Source organism: Schistocerca cancellata, chromosome 4 (assembly GCF_023864275.1).
Source record: "Schistocerca cancellata isolate TAMUIC-IGC-003103 chromosome 4, iqSchCanc2.1, whole genome shotgun sequence".
Taxonomy (NCBI): Eukaryota; Metazoa; Arthropoda; class Insecta; order Orthoptera; family Acrididae; genus Schistocerca; species Schistocerca cancellata.
Window position 1 is genome coordinate 367,568,733 of NC_064629.1, and position 23,182 is coordinate 367,591,914.

Genomic DNA, 23,182 nt, shown 5'->3' on the forward strand with positions numbered 1-23,182 from the left:
CGGAGAAGCGTAAGTCGTCTTCAGCAGCTGGTTGTAGGGCTTCACACTCATCCTCAGTCCTGGAGGCTGAGCCAGTGAAGTCCTCCCAGTCAGGGAAACCCAAGGAGAAGAGAGAGAGAAATCGAAAAAGAAGACTGCTAAGACCAAAGAAGTTGTGGTGGCACCTACAAGCTCTGGTATCTGTTCAGGACCTAGATCTTGCCAGACCCGTGGACACAATGGATATAGCCTGCTCAGGCAATAAGTTGGTAGCAGCAGGTGACCCTGAGGTGTGAACTGCCTCACTGAATGTTCCATGCCTTCCCAGTCTCAGGACATTGTCATCCTCCAGTGGAATTGCAGTGGTTTTTTCCACTACCTGGCTGAGCTACAGCAACTGTCAAGCATTACACCTGCTGTCTGCATTGCCCTCCAGGAAACGAGGTTCCCGGCAATGCGGACACGTGCCCTATGCGGTTACAAGGGATATTACAGGAACCGTAAAGACTATAATAAAGTGTCAGTGGAGTTTGTGTTTATGTTCTAAGTTCGGTCTGTAGTGAACCTGTGCCACTTCAAACCCCTCTCAAAGGTGTGGCTCTCAGAATAAGGAAGATGCAGGAAATACCTGTCTGCAATGTATATCTTCCTTCAGAGGGTGCAGTACCCCTGAATGTATTAGCTGCACTGATTGATCAACTCCCTAAACCTTTCCTACATCTGGGAGATTTTAATGCCCATAGTCCCTTGTGAAGTGGTACCATGCTTAGAGGCAGAAATGTCGAAACTTTACTGTCACAATTCGACCTCTGCCTGTTACTTACTGGGGCTGTGACACATCTCTGTGTGGCTCATGGTAGTTGCTCGGCCATTGAGTTATCAGTTTGCAGCCCAGGACTTCTCCCATCTATCCACAGGAGAGCACATGACGACCTGTGTGGTAGTGACCACTTCCCCATCTTCTGGTCACTGCCCCGGCATTAGGCCAATGGACGCCTGCCCATATGGGCTTTAAACAAGTCGGACTGGGAAACTTCAACCTCTGCAGTCACTGTTGAATCTCCCCCACACGGTAACGTCAATGTGGTGGTTGAGCGGGTGACAATTGTTTCTGCAGCAGGAATCACATTCCCTCGCTCTTTAGGGCGCCCAAGGCGTAAGGAAGTCCCTTGCTGGTTGCCGAAGTTGCTGAGGCAATTAGAGCATCAGCTAGCTCTGCAGCGACACAAGTGGCACCCTTCCGTAGAGCATGTAATAGCCTTTAAATGGCTCCATGCCAATGTTCGCCAACAACAGAAGCAGGAGTGTTGAGAGAGATACATGTCTACCATGGGGTGCAATATGTCACGTTCCCAAGTCTGGACAAAGATCAAACATCTTTTCAGGTACCAGACCCCAAAAGCTGTTCCCGGTGTTAACATAAATGGCGTGTTATCTACCGACGGAAACGCAATTGCCGAGCACTTAGCTGAGCACTTTGCTCGAGCCTCTGCGTTGGAGAATTAACCCCCAGCCTTTGGCACTCTCAAACGGCGGCTGGAAGGGAATGTCCTCTCATTCACTACATGCCACAGTGAATCCTATAATGCCCCATTTACAGAATGGGAGCTCCTCAGTGCCCTTGCATATTGCCCTGACACAGCTCCTGGGCCTGATCGGATCCACAGCCAGATGATTAAACATCTCTCATCTGACTACAAGTGACATCTTCTCATCTTTAACCAAATCTGGCACGATTGCATCTTCGCATCGCAGTGGTGGGAGAGCACCATCTTTCCAGTGCTCAAACCTGTTAAAACCCACTTCATGTGGATAGCTATCAGCCCATCAGCCTTACCAACATTCTTTGAAAGCTGCTGGAATGTATGGTATGTCGGCGGTTGGGTTGGGTGTTGGAGTCACATGGCCTACTGGCTCCATTTCAGGGCGGCTTCTGCCAGGGTCGCTCACCACTGATATTCTTGTCACTTGAGTCTGCCATCCGAACAGCGTTTTACAGGCAGCAACACGTGGTTACCGTCTTTTTTACTTACATAAAGCATACGACACAACCTGGTGACATCATATCCTTGCCACATTGTATAAGTGGGCTCTCTGAAGCCCGCTCCTGATTAAAATCCAAAACTTCCTGTCGCTCCGTACTCTCCGTGTCAGAGGCGATGCCTTCCATAGTTCCATCCATATCCATGAGAATGGAGTCCTGTAGAGCTTTGTACTGAGTGTGTGTGTGTCTATTTTTAGTGGCCATTAATGGTCTAGCAGCAGCTGTCATGCCCTCTGTCTCACCTTCTCTATATGCGGACGACTTCTTAATTTCGTACTGCTGCTCCAGTACTGGTGTTGCTGAGCATCGCCTACAGTAAGCCATCCACAAGGTGCTGTCATGGGCTCTAGCACATGGCTTCCAATCTTCAGCCGCAGAGTTGTGTGTCATCCACTTCTGTTGGCTTCGTACCATTCATCCGGACCCATAACTTTCTCGTGACGATCCACTCACTGTAGTGGAGACATATTGATTCTTAGGATTGGTTTTCGATGCACAATTGACTTGGCTTCCTCATCTTCATCAGCTTAAGCAGAAGTGCTGACAGCACTTCAATGCCCTCTGTTGCCTGAGCGACACCAATTGGGGTGCAGATTGCTCTGTGCTGCTGCGGTTCTACAGAGCCCTTGTCCAATCCCAAATTGACTATATGAGTGTGGTTTATGGTTGGGCAGTGCTCTGTGTTGCATTTACTCGACCCTGTGCACCACTGCGGGGTTAGACTAGAGACAGGAGCTTTGAGGATGAGTCCAGTGACTAGTGTACTTGGGGAGGCTGGGGTCCCTCCATTGCAGGTCAGACGTGCACAACTGTTCACTAGTTATGCAAGACACATTCGTTGTTCTCCTGAGCATTCGAATTACAGTCTCCTTTTCCCACCTGCGGCAGTACATTTCCCACATCAGCGGCCCAGGTCAGGGCTAACGATTGCAGTTTGTTTGCAGGCCATTGTCTCCGAACTGGAGTCCTTCCCTTTGCCACCTCTACTTGCAGTCCGTTCACGTATGCCTCCATGGTGTACGCCTTTTCCGTAGCTTTGCCTGGACCTTTCACATGACCCTAAGGACTCTGTTAACCCAGCAGCTCTTCGCTGTCACTTCCTCTCGATTGTTGACGTGTTCCGGGGCTCTGAAGTTGTTTACACAGACGGCTCGATGGTCGCATTGGCTTTGCTTACATTCACGGCTGCCATGTTGAACAGCATTCCTTACCCGATAGTACCTTTGTATACACTGATGGCTCTCGGACTGACAGTGGAGTCGGGTGTGCATTCATCATTGGCACCTGTGTCTTTTGATATCAGTTCCTGGCCCACTCCTCAGTATTCACAGCCGAGCTTTTTGCCTTGTATTAGGCCATGGAGTACATCCGGTGACAGTCTTCCCAGTTGTGTGATTTGCTCAGACTGTCAGTGCCCTCCAAAGTATCTGTGCGCTGTACACTGCTCATCCGTTAGTGCAGCAGATCTACATCTACAGGGTTACTCTGCAATTCACACGTGAGTGCCTGGCACTCTACCATTCCACTCTCGAATGGCGCGTGGGAAAAAGGATCACCTAAATCTTTCTGTCCGCGCTCCGATTTCTCTTATGATCATTATTTCTCCCTACGTAGGTGGGTTACACATTCGGCAGAGAAAGTTGGTGATTGAAATTTCGTAAATAGCTCTCGCCGCAAATAAAACCGCCTTTATTTCAGTGACTACCACCCCAACTCGCATATCATATCAGTGACTCTCTCACCCCTATTGTGCGATAACACAAAACGAGCTGCCCTTCTATGCACCTTTTTTATGTCCTCCGTCAATCCTACCTGGTAAGGATCCCATACCGTGCAGCAATATTCCAGCAGAGGACGGAAAAGTGTAATGTAGGCTGTCTCTTTAATGGGTTTGTCACATCTAAGTGTTCTGCCAACAAAGTGCAGTCTTTGTTTCACCTTCCCCACAATATTATATATGTGGTCTTTCCAACTTAAGTTGCTCGTAATTGTAATTCCTTGGTATTTAGTTGAATTGACAGCTCTTAGATTTGTGCGATTTATTGTATATCCAAAATTTATTGGATTTCTTTTAGTACCCATGTGGATGACCTCGCACTTTTGTTTATTTCTAATTGCCACTTTTCGCACCATACAGAAATTCTCTCGAGATCATTTTGTAATTGGAATTGATCGTCTGATTTTACTAGACGGTAAATTACTGTATCATCTGCAAACAATATAAGGGGGCCACTCAGATTATTGGCTAGATCATTTATGTAAATCAGGAACAGCAGAGGGCCTATGACACTACCTTGCAGAGCACCAGATATCACTTCTGTTCTACTCGATTTACCATCTATCACTACGAACTGACCTCTCAGAGAGGAAATCGTGAATCCAGTGACACAACTGAGACGATACTCCACATGCACGCAATTTCATTAATAGTCGCTTGTGAGGAACAGGATCAAAAGCCTTCTGGAAATCTAGGAATATGGAATCGCTCAGAGATCCTTTGTCGACAGCACTCATTACTTCATGGGAATAAAGAGCTAGCTGTATTGCACAAAAACGATATTTTCTGAATCCGTGTTGGTTATGTATCAATTAGTCATTTTCTTCAAGGTGATTCATAATGTTAGAGTACAGTAAACGCTTAAAATCCTGCTGCAAATTGAGGTCAGTGATATATGTGTGTAATTCAATAGGTTACTCCTATTTACTTTCTAGAATATTGGTGTGACCTGTGCTACTTTTCCAGTCTTTAGGAACAGACCTCTCGTCAAGTGAGCGGTTGTATGATTGCTAAGAAAGGTGGTATTGTCTGCCTACTCTGAAAGGAACCCGACACGCTGCCCCACCACTTTGTATGCATTGTGCCTAAATTTTGACTGTCTGCCACTACCTGCTGGAATGCCCTTTTTTTAAATAATTTGCGTTCCATCTTGGGTTTGCCATCTGATTTGAGATATTTTAGCAAATGACACATGGGCTGTAGCCTGCATTTTACTTTTTATCCACTGAAGCAATATGGTGAAGGCCATTTAATTTTTAGTTTTGGATCTCCATTTTTTATGGTGTTCTTTAGCCCTTTTTCCATGTGCCTTCTTTAGATGTCTCCTAAGTTTTACTTAGTTTTGACTTGGGCGTGTATGACTTCACTTGTTTTTTGCACCCTAAAACAAAACAATCAATCAGTCATATGGACATTGAGATGGTAGTGGAGCAATGAAGGGTACCTAGCAAATAGAAAAAAGTGCAGGTCATTGCCACTGTCAAAAAGAGCTGTGAGTGATGCACGTAAAGGCCTATAGTTTTGTCAACCTGCTGTAAGATTGTAGAACATGTTTCACACTCCAAGAATTGATACTTTTGGAGAATGGAAATCTCCTCTATAAAAAATACATTTACATTCCACAGGCAGTAATCCTGTGAAACTTGGCTTGCTCTGTTTGTCCATGTGATCCATAGTGCTGTAGGCAAAGCACTAAAGTTGATGTCATGATCCTTGCCTTCATGAAGGCATTAAACACTCTCCTGCACTAGCAATTACTGAAAAGAATGAGAGCATACTGAGTATTGGACCAGATTTGTGACTGGATTCAAGACTTCCTTGCAGATAGAACTCAATATGTGGCTCTTAATAACTCAATATGTGGCTCTTAATAACTCAATATGTGGCTCTTAATAACTCAATATGTGGCTCTTAATAACTCAATATGTGGCTCTTAATAACTCAATATGTGGCTCTTAATAACTCAATATGTGGCTCTTAATAACTCAATATGTGGCTCTTAATAACTCAATATGTGGCTCTTAATAACTCAATATGTGGCTCTTAATAACTCAATATGTGGCTCTTAATAACTCAATATGTGGCTCTTAATAACTCAATATGTGGCTCTTAATAACTCAATATGTGGCTCTTAATAACTCAATATGTGGCTCTTAATAACTCAATATGTGGCTCTTAATAACTCAATATGTGGCTCTTAATAACTCAATATGTGGCTCTTAATAACTCAATATGTGGCTCTTAATAACTCAATATGTGGCTCTTAATAACTCAATATGTGGCTCTTAATAACTCAATATGTGGCTCTTAATAACTCAATATGTGGCTCTTAATAACTCAATATGTGGCTCTTAACGGAACAAAATTTACAGATATAAAGGTAATTTCTGGAGTATCCCAACCAAATAAGATAGGCTTGTTACTGTTTACGATATGTAAATTCTCTAGTAGAAAGCATAAGAAGCTCTTAAACTGTTAGTATATGATGCAGCACTAAGAAAGTAGCAATGCCAGAAGACAGTAAAGATTTGCTCAATGACCCCAGTACAGATTTGCACAATGACCTGTAGAGGATTGATGAATGGTGAAGGGACTGGCAGTTGAACCTTGACAAAAGTAAATTTAACATATTGCATATACATAGGAAAAGACATCCACTACTATACAACTAAATTATTGATGGAAAATGGCTGGGAACAGTATCTACTGTAAAACATCTTGGAGAAACTATCTCTAGTGATCTTCTGTGGAATTACCACGTAAATTAAGTAGTAGGAAAAACAGATGCCAGACATTTATAGGAAGAATCTTAAGAAAATGTAACTCATCCACAAAGGAAGTGTCTTACCAAGACACTTGTTCAACCAGTTCTTGAGTACTGCTCATCAGTATGGAACCTCACCAGGTACGACTGATAGAAGGGATAGAAAAGATCCAGTGAAAGAGTGGCAAGTTTCGTCATGGGATCATTTAGTTGGCAGAAGTGCATTGATGTTCAACAAACTCTGACAGACAATACAAGAGACACATTGTGCATCACAGTCTACTATTGAAATTTCAAGAGAACTTCCTGGGAAGAATCCGACGACGTATTACTTACTCCCTCGTGCATCTTGCTAAATGACAAGAACATTCAAGAAACATAGGCTTACTGACAATCATTATTCCGACATGCCACTTATGCGCGGAACATGGTAGGTTAGTGGTATCAGAAGTACTCTCCACCACATCCCCGTTAGGTGGCTTGTGGAGCACGATGTAGATGTATTTCCAGTAAGGGAACTTGTCAAACCTAACTCGGTGACACAGTCCACAAGCCATTAATACCAAAAGGTTTTTCAGTATAGCAGGAAGTATAATTGACAAGATAATAGGACTTAAGTTAATTCTACAGATGGAGCAGTGCATATAAATAACCACACAAAGAATGTGTTGATACAGTTGTATGTTCTAAAGTGTTTCTAGCAATTCATTACACATCTTGTAATGTTTTCATGCTTCATTGTTGTGTAACAGAATGCTAGTGATGAGTTACTGTTCATAATGTTGTAATTTTACACACCGAATAGGGCAACTGTGGCAAATGGTTTACTTTCGAACTATACCATTCAGATTACTTTCCTAAAGAAAGAATATCTGTAGATGAATTTAATTGGTCAAAAATTAACTTCAGTTGCCAAATTCTGCAAATGAATGTGTTACATATCGTAGTGCCCTTACTCCAATCCACTAAGGGTGCCAGTCTCTCAACTTCCATTCAGTTTGAAGTTACATCTTAGGTTGGTGGAGTTGTACCTGTTTCCAAAGCTGTTCAGCATTCTAACATGAGCCAAAATAATGGAACTTGTAGTGAACTGTCCATCCTACTGCTTCTGGAAGACTGATATTACATATGTTGTGTGTGCATGTACTTACCTTAGTTTGAAAGCAGGATGTCCTTGGCAGTGTCTGTTCGGTTTATTCCCTATTCTGTAGAAACTCTAGTCAGAGCCCATGTTGTCTGAACAGTGAAATGGAAACACACTGGAATCACTGCAGATAACAGTTCTATGCAGAATTGATATGCAGTCCTATTCAGATTACTGTATGTTGTGTTTGTTACCTTCTGACAACCCCAAAATTGGTTGTTAAAGTTGCTCTCCCTCAGAAATTTAAAGAGGGCAGGTGCATTACACTGTTATAGTAAAAGTCCTCAGCATTAGAAAGAGGTGTACAAGTGGATTGTAAATTAATTATATTTATGATGCTACCAGCTTGCTAAAAATATTGTTTATAAATAAAGTTGCCTTAAATGTTCCTACACAACTGACGAGGCACAGTACCTAATAACCTCAAAAAGAAGACTACAGTGGAAGAGATGCAGAATAACACATATTCAGACACCACACAATGTATGTATTTGCACGTGACAGCAAGAAAAAGAAATCCTAAAAGTGTCGTGCTAAGCATGAAAAAATGTAACTAGTGCGGTATTTCATTATTTAAATAATGAACGACAGCTGCGGACTTTCAAAACCATAGATTGACATGAAATTGGATCAAATGTTCCTACTTCCCAGACAGTTACCAGTTCCATTTACATCAGCCATTTTTATTAGATAATAAACCTTTAGTAGGTAATAAAGTCCCCGACAAGTCTTTTGATGCCTGTTATGTACACATCATATGTAAAGTGCAAGGGGGTATCCTATATGTAACTTCTACAGCTTAAAACATAATTTCCCACATTTTACATTTTCCTTCATCATACAGCATTTTCTTAAAGTCACTTGAAAAGTGTAAAAGTGGGATTTTACTGTATGTTTTCTCAATGATCTTGTAATTTTGATCTTCTTATGACTTTAGTAGACAATAAATATCATCATCTGCAACCAAACTAAGACAGCTGCTCAGTGTGTCTCCTAAATTGTTCATATAGATATGGAACAACAGAGGGCCTAAAACTCCACCTTGGGGAATGCCAGACACCACTTCTGTTCTACTTGATGACTGTCCGTCAATTACTACGCACTGTGACACCTCTGAGAGGAAATGACAAATCCAGTCACATGACTGAGATATTATTATACACTGAAATGCCAAAGAAACTGGTATAGTCAAGAATATTCAAATACATAGTTATATAAACAGGCAGAATACAGTGCTGCGGTCAGCAACACATACATAAGACAACAAGTGTCTGGTACAGTTGTTAGGTTTCTGCTGCTACAATTACAGGTTATCAAGATTCGCGAGTTTAAATGTGGTGGTGTAGTCAGCGCATGAGTGATGGGACACAGCATCTCCGAGGTAGCAGTGAAGTGGGGATTTACCCATACAAGCATTTCATGGCTTTCGGAGACGAAGGCCCACTCGTGTACCCTTGAGGACTGCACGACACAAAGCTTGACACCTCACCTGGGCCCGTCAACACTGACATTGAACTGTTGATGACTGGAAACATATTACTTCAAGCTGGTAGATGCTCTGTAATGGTGTGGGGCATGTGCAGTTGAAGTGATATGGGATCCCCGATACATCTAGATCAGACTATGACAGATGACACGTACATAAGTGACCTGTCCGACCACCTGCATCCATTCATGTCCATTGTTCATTTCAGTGGACTTGGGCAATTCCAGCAGGACAGACACCCCACACATCCTGAATTGCTTCAGAGTAACTCCAGGAACACTCTTCTGGCCACCAAACTCCCCAGACATGAACATTATTGAGCATATCTTGGATGCCTTGCAATGCGCTGTTCAGAAAAGATCTCCATCCCATCATACTCTTATGCATTTATTGACAGCCTTGCAGGATTCATGGTGTCAGTCCCCTCCAGCGCTACTGCAGGCATTAGTAGAGTTCGTGCCATGTCGTGTTGCGGCTCTTGTGTGTGGGGGACCTACATGCTATTAGGCAGGTGTACCAGTTTCTTTGGCACTTCAGTTTATAAGCCCACAGTTTCAATACAAACAACTTGCGTGGTACAGGGTCTCTCTGGAAATCTAGAAAGATTGAATTAATTTGAAATCCCATGTCAGTAGCACCCAACATTTCACGTGACTAAAGAGCTAGTCGTTTAACAACAATGTTTATAAATCATTGTTGACTGTGTGTCAGTAGATGGTTCTCTTCAAGGTAATTTATCATGTTCGAACACAATATATGCTCCAAAATCCTGCTGAATATCGACATTAATTATATGGGCCTGTAATGTAGTGGCTTACTCATACTGTCTTTCTTGAATATTGGTGTAATGTGTGCAACTTTCAGTCTTTGGGTATGAATCTTTTGTCTAGTGAGCAATTGTATATAATGAGTATGGAGTTATTGCATCAGTGTACACTGAAAGGAACCTATTTGGTATACAGTCTGGACTAGAAGACTTGCTTTCATTAAGTGATTGAAGTTGCTTCATTTCTCAGAGGGTATCTGCTTCTAAGTTATTCATGTTGTCAGCTGTTCTTGGTTCTAATTCTAGAATATTTACTTTATCTTTTGTGGTGAAGGAATTTTGGAAAGCTGTGTTTAGTAACTGTGCTTTAGCAGCACTGTCATCAATAGTATTTCCATTGCTATTGTGTAGAGAAGGCATTGATTGGGTCTTGCCATTGTCATACTTTACATACAATAAGAATCTCTTTGTATTTTCTGCCAGGTTTCAAAAAGTTTCGTTGTGGAAGCTGTTATAAGTATCTCACACTGATGTCCGTACTGAATTTCAAGCTTCTGTGAAAGAGCACCAGTTTTGGAGATTTTGCAGTCATTTAAATTTGACATGCTTTTTTCGTTTCTGCTAGTGTTCTGACACATTTTGTGTACCAAGGGGATCAGCTCTGTCATTTAAGTTATTTGGTATAAATCTCTCAATTGCTGTCGATACTATTTCTTTGCATTCAAGCCACACCTGGGCAACACTTGCATTGTTAATTTGGAACAAGTGGAGATTGTCTCTCAGGAAGGTGTCAAGCAGAATTTTTATTATTTTTATTTTTTTAATATATTTTTTTATATGCTCATTATTACCTCAGAATTATTTGTTTCTAAGAGGTCAAGTGTATTTTCACAACCGTTTACTATTCACGTGGGCTCATGAACTAACTGCTTGAAATAATTTCCAGAGACTGTGTAGAACAATTTTGGATGTTGTCTTGTGTGTACCTCCAGATTTAAACATGTATTTTCACCAATATATCAAGGGTAAATTGAAAGTCACCACTAATTATAATTGTATGAGTTGGGTATGTGTTTGAAATTAAACTCTGGTTTTCATTGAACCTTTCACCAGTTGTATCATCTTGATTTGGGAGCTCGGCAGGAGGATCCAATTATTTTATTTTGTTTGCTAAGAATGACCTCAGCCCATACTAACTTGCAGGAACTATCTACTTCAGTTTTGTTAAAAGATAAACTACTTCTAATAGCAACAAACATGCCACGACCAACTGTGTTTAGTGTATCCTTCCTGAACACAGTGTGATTCTTTGCAAAAATTTTGGCTAAAGTTATCTCCGGCTTTAGCCAGCCTTCAGTACCTATAGCGATTTGAGAATTGGTGCTTCCTATTAGTATTTGAAGCTCTGGTACTTTCTCAACACAGCGACGACAGTTTACAACTGTTACACCAATGGCTCCTGGATCTATGTTCTTCCTGTGTTCAACCTGCATCCTTTGAGACTGAAGACCTTTTTGTTTTCCGAGACCCTCTAACCTAGCATGTGGCTTAGTATATAGTTCCAGAAAATGCTGAGGAAGCAAAGGTTCTTGTACAATTGATTCACAAAAGAACATGCAAATGAAGACAGGCGAAGGTTGGTAGAGATTTGTGCATCTGTGAAAAGATCTATGTGCAAAGCATACAACTACCACCACAGTCATACTGTAGCAAAAGATCGGGCCAAGAACCTGAGAAAATTCTGGTCTTCTGTAAAATTGCTAAGTGGGTCTAAGGCTTCCATCCAGTCACTCGTTGAAAAGTCTGGTGTGGCATTTGAAAATAGCAAAATGAAAACCAAAGTTCTAAATTCTGTATTATAAAATTGGTCATGCAGGAGAATTATACAAACACATTGTCATTTGACCATCGCACAGTCCCAAATGTACAATATAACAAGAAGCATAGCTGACGTAGAGAAAAAATTGAAGGAGTTGAAAACGGAAGTCTCCAGGTCTGGATGGAATCTCAGTTCAGTTTTACGAAGAGTGCCCCACAGCTTTGGCCCCTTACTTAGCTTGCATTTATTGTGAATGTCTCACCCAGTGCAAAGTCCCAAGTGACTGGAATAAAGGCTCAATGACTCCTTTATATAAGAAGGGTAAAAGAACGAACCTGTCGGCTGCAGAATTCTAGAGCATATTCAGAGTTTGAATATAATAAATTTCCTAGAGACCAAAAGTCATACATCCAAGAATCGGCAGGGTTTTAGAAAGCATTGCCCATGTGAAACCCAGCTTGCCCTTATCTCAAAAGATCCACTGTGAACCATGGATGAAGAGCAGCAGGCAGATTCCATACTACTAGATTTCAGAAAAGTGTTTGGCACGGTATCCCACTGCAGACTGTTAATGAAAGTACAAGCATACGGAATAGGTTCCCAGATATGTGAGTGGCTCGAAGACTGCTTAGGTAATAGAACCCAGTGCATTCTCCTCATGAGGATGATGAGGATGATGAGGATGATGGTCATCGTGAGTACCCCAGGGAAGTGGGGTAGAATCACTGTTGTTCTCCATATACAAAAAATGATCTGACGAACAGGGTGAGTGGCAGTCTGCAGCAGTTTGCTGATCATGCTCTGCTATACAGGAAGATTGTGGTGCTAAGTGACTGCAGGGGGATACAAGACAACTTAGATAAAATTTCTAGGTAGTGTGATAAATGGCAGCTAGCTCTAAATGTAAAAAAAAAATTATAAGTTACTGTGAATTAGTAGGAAAAACAAACCCATAATATTCAGATGTCATTTTAATATCTGGGTGTAATGTTGCAAAGTGATACAAAATGGATAGAGCATGTGAGGCTTGTGGTAGGGAGGGCGAATGGCCAACTTCAGTTTATTATAAGAATTTTATGAAAATGTGGTTCATCTGTGAAGGTGACCACATTTAGAATGATTCTGCAACCTGTTCTTGAGTGCTGCTAGTGTGTTCGGGATCTGTACCAGGTCAGATTAAAGGAAGACATTGAAGCAGTTCAGAGATGGGCTGCCATATTTGTTGCTGGTTGTTCAAACAACATGCAGGTGTTACTTTGATGCTTCGGGAACTCAAGGATCTCTATAGGGAAGGTGATCGATGTTCTTTTCAAGTAACAGTATTGAGAATTTAGAGAACTGGCATTTGAAGCTGGCTGCAGAACAATCCTCCTGTTGCCAACATACATTTTGCATAAGGGGCAAATGAAAGATGATCACTTGCTATATTAACTATTGGTGAATTGGACATGCCTATTGTTTTGATGACTGTATGTATGGCCTGAATGTGGACTTCTAATCGTGTGCAGTTATTGTGTATTAATTTAGGCGTATGTCATTAAGTATTTTAAAATAAAAACTCAGTTGATTACTACCCTAATTTTTCATTTCAGGGCAGTATACGGGTTCTGCACACATCTGAAGAATTCTCAGAATATTAATTGTCTTAAAGCAGTCTTGCCTGCAGTTATGGATGGGCTTTTGGTAATGGTGAACCAGTATACAACTGAATTCCTGTGTTTGGTATTGGAAACAATTTCAACAGTTCTCTCAGTAAGTTAATGGGATTATTATTCCAAAACTGTTTCAAAAACCTTCTTCACTTTCAAATTACCAAATATTCGTAAATGTAAAAAGTAACACTTCCTATTGTGTGTTTTAAAAAATTGTTAATGAATATGGGGACACTGTTTATATTTTTCTCTCATTGCTGTTTTGATAGGGGCTGTGAGAGAATAGTCTCTCTTCATATAAACAGTAGTCATAGATTTTTAGTCCAGTAATGGGGTACTTTTTGCTTGCAAAAATGAGGTTGATGATTTTATTTTTTATCCTGTGCATGCAGTGGAGAGTATTTAGAATGCAAGTTCTCGACCTCCAAAACCCTCAGGATAACTTTTTGTTGATAAATAAAGAAAAAATAAATTTTGGCAGTTTCCAGGTTTTCGCCTATTACTTGGAAATTATGCATCCTATTGAAAATTTTGCTATTACCAAAATGAAAGAGCCATAAATTTTGCATCAAATGACCTCCTTAAATGTCAGAATTGGTGCAGCCATTTGGTGACAATCAGTTTTCAAATTTCATTCATTTTTACCATCTTCATTAAAAAGTCTGTTCAAACACCTGTAAAACAAAAAGGCTAGTCCAAATGAAGAATAAGAGGTTACCGAAGTTGCACAGCATAAAATTTCATGTTACAAAAGCATCTGTTTTTTCCCGTTTCAGGCACTATTAGGTGCTCATAAACTTGAAAGCTAAAGTAATTCCATTTTGTTGGTTGGTCATTCTTTTTTTATAAGTTATTCAGTGAAATAAAATTTCCAGTGGGAAGATGACTCTTTCATGACCACATTCGTGTATTCTATTTGTATATTTCTAATTTTCTTCATTATGTGTGTTTTAATCCATTAATTGGTAAGAGTGGGTTGCTAAAATAAAAATGAAGTACATAGTAAGGGCTAATATGTATTTACGTATGAATAATATAAAAATCTATACTAATGAACAAATAAAATGGCATGCTAATATAAAAACACAATTTAAATATTGGAAATTATAAATTTTATCAAATTTAAATTCCATTGAAGTTGTTTGGGACACTGTGGCAGGCTCCAGACCAGCGTCCGACCTTCAGGATCCACTGTGGTACCTTCACCAATTTCCTCATCCTCAAACACATCTTCAATCTCTTCCTCTTCCTCATCCTCTTTGAGCTGAATTTCTGGGACATTCTCGCAAGATAACCCACAACACTGTCTGCAAATCAAGGAGCAGTTCAGTTCAGATTTGCAACATCCACATACTGCTGTTCATCCTGTTTTGCATGCACTGGAAACCATCTTGAGTAGCGTGCGTGGTACCACATCCTTTGTCATCGTCGTGGGAAAGAACCATGAGAAGTTTCTCTTGCAGCCCTACTGGCATGGATCCCTTTTCTTTCCCGACCAAGATTGCACTTCATGGTAGGATCGCAATAATGCCACCTTGCTGCGTCTGATGTTGGTGGTTAGCCTTTCAGGTTTGAAAGATTTGTAGACTTTAAAAAAAGGTCATACCTGAGGTCATCCAAAGTTGCACAATTTGAATTCCCCAGTGCCAACATCAGCTCCTGCCTGTACTTTTACGTCTTGAGACACTGAGGGTTTAACAAATTCAACACCTTGCAGTTTGAGGTGTGGCTGTGCTCTGTAAGATTTAGTAATTTCCCTGTTTCTTGGCCAAAAAAGAGTATGTGACGTCACATACTGTGCAGGCATGGTCAAAAAGGGCAAATGTGGGATTGAAATTGGAAGAACTACTAGAGTATCACTCTGCTGCTGATTTCCCTCGTCCTGGTTTGTGGATGTATGTTGTAGTTGTCCCCTTGACCAGTAAAGAGAACAAGCACATAAATTCCCTCACTGAAGATTGTCACATTGTCAGACTCATAAACTTGGGAAATACTAATATGCACAGTGAATTTATCCACATCTTCTGCATGTAGTGTTTGGAATACCTCCATCCTCAAATTTCCGCACGAGCATGACCCTCAAGTGTTTTTGTTGCTCTCAGTTGAGAAACTTCTGTGCAACTGCGGCATTTGTATCTTCATCAAAAATGGTACCGATGAAGAACCTGGTGGCTTTAAATGAAGAGATCTTTCAGGAGACTTTGTTGCCCTTTGTGTGGGCTTTACTTGGGTATTATAAAATGCTGTACTGTACCTAGAGGTATCACTGTGCTATGACTGTAAAGCTTAAAGTTTCAGTAGATTACATAGTTGTCTTGTCATTGTTCATTAGTTAAGTCCTCGTGTGTGTCAGTGTGGTGCAGTGCCTCAGCAGTGAAGTATCAGGTGACAAAGTTAAATCCTCTGTGGCTTGGACCCTGTTTGATGCAAGATTTTCTGCAACTTGAGGTGCATTGTTCGCAATTAAACAAAACCATGTGAAAAAAAAAAAATTGAGTGGGTGTGCTGCAAGCTTGTGTAATAATGCTCTTATGGTCTCTCATGTCTAGGGACTGGAGAGGCAGATGCACACAGATAGCTGCTGAACTACATTTGTACTGTACATTCTTCTGCAACTCTGCTTCATATTCATTGTGGTGTTGAACAGAACAACTGGATCCTCAGAGGCCACACTTTTATTACCTCAAGTTACTGAAAATCTGAATGTGATAAGGAAGTCATTCATAGAAACACCCCACCCCACATTTCTCCCACTCTTTTATCCTTGAAATTGACTGTTTTGCCATATTGTGTGAAGTCCAGTGTTAAAAAATGCTTCAGTCTTAACATAAGGAGTGTCAAGTGAAACATAATGAGGCTTACTGTATTGGAATGCTTTCAGACTTGTTTGGCTAAAGTGCTTAGTAGTTTAAATGTAAATGGCTCACAGACTTTAGTGTCTGGAGGTACTGAAAGGCAACAAACCAAACATCAGTTAAGCTGCTGCAAAAACTAAGTCAAATACCCAACTATCTTTGGGTGATGGAGAGGCTACCTAGAAGTTTGTCTTGGTGCTGTATGTATACATTTTGTTCTCCCATAGCATAGTTTGTGTGCTGCTAAACTGCTTTTAAAATATTTTAAATTTGTTCTCAACAAAGATTGTCTCTCATGATCTCTTGTTGGAATGGCAGTCTCTAGATTTATTTAGGAGATAAACAATGTCATTTGCATTGAAGAGGAGTGAAACATATGTTCACTGGACAAATTATTAGTCACTTCAGTGAAAGATTACATTGGTTGCTTTGGAGCCCTGTATGTGATATAAAACTTTTATCAGTGCTGCCATGTGACTGTGCACTGCTTCTGCAAGTAATGTCTGTGAAATATGTGTGGTGCCAATTGACTGTATGGAATCAGCACAAAAAGAGGTTGAGTCTCGTACTGTTAGTGTGTTGTATCCTGAGGGTGACCAGTTTATTGTGTATGCTGATAAGACCTGTGTTGGAAGTTAGATGCAGTATATGGTTTAGTGAAAATAGCACCATTGTGAAAACAGTGTACAGATGATATGCAATTTGCAAGAAATGCAGATTAGTGACATGTAAACAAGAATACATGTATTATTAGTACTTACTGGTGTTATACAGCCCTCTTGTATGGCCATTTAATAAGTACATAATTACGGTTAGAATACAGTCTGAACCTCATGTATCATGTACCATTGGCAAACATTTCTTAATAACCTATTGTTTTTTGTCATTTTGAAAGGTGTTGAATTATAGGCTTTCATAAATTTATTTATATAGTGTGTGTGTGTGTGTGTGTGTGTGTGTGTGTGTGTTTTTTAGGTCATAGACACCACAAGACGACGACATTTGATGTCAGCATAAGAGAACACAACCTATAAAGCACATGACACTTTAAAGAGTGATGGTATGCTGTTGTACTGTCTGCCCCAAAAATTTTCCGCAGTAGGCTGCCTTCATGATCTAAGGGTTAGCAATACTGGCTACTAACAATGGGGTCCTGGTGGTGTCATCTTTTCTGTGGTGGAAAGGTCTGGATTTGGGTTTACTCAGCTTTGTAAGGCCAAATGAAAAACTGCTTCATAAAATCAGTAGGAAATTTGACATAAAAGCGGCCAGCATATGCTTTTACTAATATCAAAAAATTCATGCCTCCAGCTATAATAAGCATTTTGATATAGGTAGTAGTGTTCCTTTGAAAACAAATTACCATCTTTCTGAAATATGAAGTGCCCTGATCAAAGAGTGTGTGGTGCTATGTAGGTGAATGCCATTCCCCAGCTGTTATCCTTAATTGCACTGCACAAATGGCTGCGAAGATAGGGTAGGAAGTTACTGTCATATGTCCCAACCCAACATGTCTGCTTGTCAGTTGGCAAGTCTTTAAGATGATTTCTCCAGAAACCAATAGAATAAAAGTTGAAACTCATGTAGAAGTTACATGAAATTGTTTCTCACATATGAAAAACTTTTGGTCAAATAAGACATTCCCTTCTTGCAGCACTATATAGGTCCACAAGTCACATTTTTTGTGCTAAATACAGTATCACTGTTCTGTTAATTGATGACCTAGTGGACAGTGGGGTAATTGTCATAATACCTAGAGGTTTGTTATGTGAAGATAGTCACACATTGTGTTATTTGCTGTTCTGTTGGGTGTCAGTGAAATATCAGATGACAGAATGAAACTAATTGCCCATTTAGTCACAACAGCTCTTCTTCCTTGTATTTGAATGATTGCACCAAGCCATTGACAATTGTCCAGTGATAGCTAGCTCCTTCCTGCAAGTCAGTGCACCAGTGTAAATGGTGTCACAGTGTTTGTGTTTTCTTTTGTCATAGAAGAAATAAGATTTTTATTGAAAGGCATACATTTTTGTTCATGTTGTGGAATTTCATCCATATTGTCTTCAGGTATAATATACTGTTTTAATGAATAGTTACATTAGAGTAGCCAAATGCTACAAGTTACTCTAATCTGCTGTTTGAAATTTAAGGACTCAGTTATCCATAGATACATACATATTAGATGTAGGTAGAGAATATTAACTTAATCAGTTGTAATTTTGCAGATTGATCCAGTGTTTACTGTGTCATGTTGTGGAAAAATTATTTCACTGGCTATAGCAGTTTTCCTGAAATACAATTCTGGTGAGTACAGTAGTTCAATGTATATTATTTACTGTATTTAAAATAATCATGTAGTTACACCTGAGAATATTTACATGTAAACTGAGTCATAAAAAAAACTGTTAAAAACAGTATGAAGTCGTTTAACAGATTCAATATGCACACTAACAAAAATTGTCATGTAGTTTTTCCTTTGTGTTTTTGTGTGTGTGTGTGTTTGTGTGTGTGTAAGGGGGGGAGACCATGTGTGATAACTTAGTTTTTACATCATAGTCTTAGAAACATTCAGACAGACATTTAGTTTACATATGTTTTAATGTATCTGCTGTATAAATATGTATTTACTATATAAAGAGAAAACCACATTAGCAAACATATCAAAGTTCTCGACTGGTTTACTTCAGAATTTTACGCGTTACTCTAATAAACATTTGGCTGGACACAGGTGATTTCAAGGTTTTGTTTGCAACAGCAACATACAAGGCTCAAGGGCAGGGGACGGAGGGGGGGGGGGGGGGGAGGGATTGGAATGGATGAAAGAGATGGAGATGGAGAGGGAGGAGGAGATTAGAAAATAGAAGGGAACAAGGCGAAGCTCAGAGAGGGGCGGAGGAGGAGATACGGATTTATATCCAATTCCCATACATATTTAGCAATTGTGAAGCATTGCTGGGTTCGCTATTATATGTATATTGAGAACTAGCGGTCCTATCACACTTCCCTGGGCACTTCTAACAATAACCTTGTATCCAATGAACACTTCCTGTGAGAACAACATACTGGGTTTTACCATGTGAGAAGTCTTCAGGCCATTCACGTATCAGGGAACCTAATCCGTGCCCTGTGCCCTTAAAGAGGCTTCCATGGGGCACTGTGTCAAATGCTTTCGGGAAATCAAGGGCTATGAAATCTGCCTGTTGTCCTGCATCTGTGGTTCACAGGATATTGTGTGAGAAAAGGGTAAGCTGAGTTTCACACAAGCAATGTATTGTAAATCTGTGCTGATTTGCATAACTTCTCTCCCATATTCAAACTGCTAAGGAATGATATTATTATTATTATTATTATTATTATTATTATTGGTGGTGGTGGTGGTGGTGGTGGTGGTGGTGGTGGTGGTGGTAGATTATGATGCCATTCTTCCTCTTGTGCTTACAGCTGTTGCAAAATTCTGAGCAACATCGTAATGAAACCAATTCTAGTCTTAGTCCATTTTTGATATTTCCGTGTTGTTGTAGTTGGACACACTGGAAGTGGTGATATGAAAGATGATCCACCCTGGGGACTCTGACATAACATTGTTTTTGTTATGCTGTATATTGTGAAAATAAGACCATTACATAATAAACCTGTCATACTATTTTCACGATTAGTTTAGGTATTTGTCACTTCTTCATTGTTGCCAAGAATTTACAAAGCTGGCTTAGAAAAATCCAACAATTTGATATCATGTAGCGATCACTTGTAATTAAAGGTCAGAACTTAAAAAATTACACTAAAATCATTTACATGCAAAAGTAGCATAAGTCACAAATATTAACAATATTATTTTCACAACATGAAAATGTGGTAACAGGAAAACATGTCTACAGCTGTATTTGAGTAAGAGTTGAAGTTATTCACCATACGGTCTCAAATGAAAGTCAGTGATCCATTTAAGGAGCATTTTTTGCTTTGGTAATATGTGTAGCAGTGAATAAACACAGAGCTTATTTGTTTGAAGATCATAGCTAAAAAAAGGTTGGCATAAAGCATACAATAATTTTCAACTTACTGAAGCACAGAGAAGATGGTGTTCCACATGTCATTAGATGTTTTACCATCTTATAATAATACTTCACCATTATACATTGCAAGTGATAACTACACCCCAATCATAATACACTAAAGGACATGGAAAGTGTTACACTATGAAGCAAAGTCTGATATTTGTCAAGCTTGATACAGATTCTTCCCACAATGCAGACCGTTCCAGCTCACATGTGCAGCCAGGAGCAGCTGGGCATGGGCATGGGCATGGGCACAGGCACAAGTTGGCAGAGGTGAGCAAACAGCTGACACGCAGTCAGTCTTGCAGCTGGGCCATAGAGTAGTAGATTATATTCCCTTGGCTGAGCACATGGGGAGAGATGGCCAAGCAGCTGAAGCATGTGCAGTCAGGCCCTCTGACAGGTAGTCTGCAGTACATGTGCCTATTCACAAGTGCAATAAGAGGTTGGTAGGGGTGTTCTTGCCCCATGGGAGCAGCATTTGAACAGCCTACCATAACGGGTACCAAATGATTACATTCCCATTCCATTCAGAAATGATTTTAATCATCAATATGAGGTGTGACCCCTATGGGCACAAAAATATGCTTGTATTTGTTGTCATACGAGTTAAGTCAAAATAAAATCTTAAGAAATTTGTTATCAAGCCTGAAACACTTGCTGTGTCTGTTCATAAACATTTCTGGTTGAAAGCTGCTAGGAAAGTAGATATATTTCCATTGCGTGCCAGTCATGCTCTGTAGCTGACAGAAGACCGGACAGGCCAATCAAGGAGCCATTTATTCCTCTAGGCATTGGTGGTGTGAACTACCATGACAGAATATGGCATGTGGTATTGCAGTTGTGAAGTGTATGATAAGATTTATCATTCTTACCACATGCCTGCAAACATTCAGCCTCCCTTCAACAGTAACCAAATCAGTCTTGTTGTCTTATCCAATAATTCCAAATATCGTGATTCCAGCAGTTGGATAGGTATGGGTAATGAAAGATGCTGTTTTCTGTGACCTTTTACTAGGTTTTCTACTGATACGTTTGCATTGATCTGTCTACCACAAAGAGAATCGAGGCTCATTGCTGAGTGCCACAGAATGCCACTCCACATCTCAGCCAACTCTGGCTCCACACAATGCAAATTTCTGTTGTCTTTCGTATGGTGTAAACGGTAAACAACACATGGCAACATGAAATCTCAACGCAGCTTCCGTTACTTTGTTCCCAGTAGTTCCAGAAGTATCCTCCATCACACGCTGTAAAGTGGTTTCTGGGGTCTACATTCAGATACGGAATACTATTGTGTCCATCCAGCGCATTTTGTAACAATGTTCAAATGTTCTGTTTTTTAAAAATACAAATTTTTATTTTGCCTTTATCATCGTAGTAAGCAATAAACAAAAGGAGAAATTGTCAAAAAGGAAACAATTATTTCAAGGTTGTGGTTTCATTTTGGAACCACTGGGACATGGTTTTCAGCCACTTCTCATTTCCTGAGCTATATTTGAAAGCAGTTTTGCATTTCTCCCCAACACAATCCCACATTTGAAAATTCCATAACTCTTAATGCCTAAAACAAATTATAATCCTAAATAACAAGCCACAATAGGCCTAAAATTTAATAACTTTATCAAAAGTACATACTAATCCAGTGGTTTAGTTTCAAAACCACTTGTAACAGCAGTAGTACTAAGTCAGCTGTGCATTACAATAACTTTAAATAGACTTGCATTCACTGTTAATTGCCTCCCCATTATGGCCACTAAAAATAAAAACACTTAACAATATCCTACAGTTGTGTATCAGAGACTGTGCTATTACTTTATTGCTTTAAACTAGTAGTATTTCTAGTGTACCACTAGATGCATCTGTCTTGCAATAAAATGGTGGTTTCAGGCAGAAGCCACTGGTACTCAAAGGGTTAAATTATATGCCAGGAATCTTACATTTTATGGGGCCCATGTCTGATTTAAGAGATTGCCACCCTATCGGTCTGTTCAAACTTTATTCTCATTGTTTCCACTCAAATGTGTTGTTTATATTTACATTTCTAATTGCAGATCATTCAATAGTTAATGTGGCTTTAGATATATTCAGGGAACTTTCAATGAGTCCAGATAGCTTGGTGAAATTGGAACAAAGATTTGTGCCTACATTAGTCAGCATTTTAAATGCACCACAGGAGAAGATAGTTGCAGGTGAGTGCATAAAAAATCTTGGGTATCATTTTCTTTAAATGTAGTTTTTAGTTTAATATTAAATATGAAGGACTTTCCTGATGTGCATAATACATAAACAATATTTTTTTCAGATCACCTGGAAAGTGTTTCCTATACAGTGTTAAGTTCTGTCGAGCAATAACGGAAAATTCAGATACTGTTATGGTTTCTTTTTTCCATTGTGAGAAAATGTTTTGGTTATTTTCTGCATAACCTTTTGCTTATAAAATCTTGTCCTGACAAACAAATGAACCCTGTGGTTGCCAGAAGACTTGACTGGCCCATGCCTAAAAGAGTGCTATGCCATTACTGCCTAATGTCCACCTGCAGCAAGTATCCTGCATCTGGGCTGCAGCTATGCAGCATCCTGCCTTGCCCTGTGCTGAATATTTCCAGAGTTACGTCTGTGATATTCCCTTCTGTTTTATCACTGCCAAGGAGAACATAATTCTAGATGTGAAAATTAATTTCTGACTTCGATGGTTGTTCATGAATTAATGGTTACTACTAATAAGCATAGATTTAAAGATGGCTTTTCCTTCAATAGTTTCTTATGCAAATTTGGTAACTCATTCTGACAGTTGTCAATTTCAGTACATATTGGTAGTCCAGTCTTCCGTCAAGTCAGTAA

The 23,182-nt window shown here is 39.9% G+C and overlaps 1 protein-coding gene across 1 annotated transcript in view; it reads left to right on the top strand.

Annotated features, from left to right (window-relative positions):
• LOC126183357 (importin-9) overlaps positions 1 to 23,182 on the top strand; it is a 148,799-nt gene that overhangs the window by 87,178 nt on the left and 38,439 nt on the right. The window contains exons 11-13 of the mRNA XM_049925268.1: positions 13,372 to 13,531; positions 18,512 to 18,590; positions 22,393 to 22,530. Of these exons, the coding sequence (XP_049781225.1) occupies positions 13,372 to 13,531; positions 18,512 to 18,590; positions 22,393 to 22,530 (377 nt within the window). The remainder of the gene's footprint in view (positions 1 to 13,371; positions 13,532 to 18,511; positions 18,591 to 22,392; positions 22,531 to 23,182) is intronic.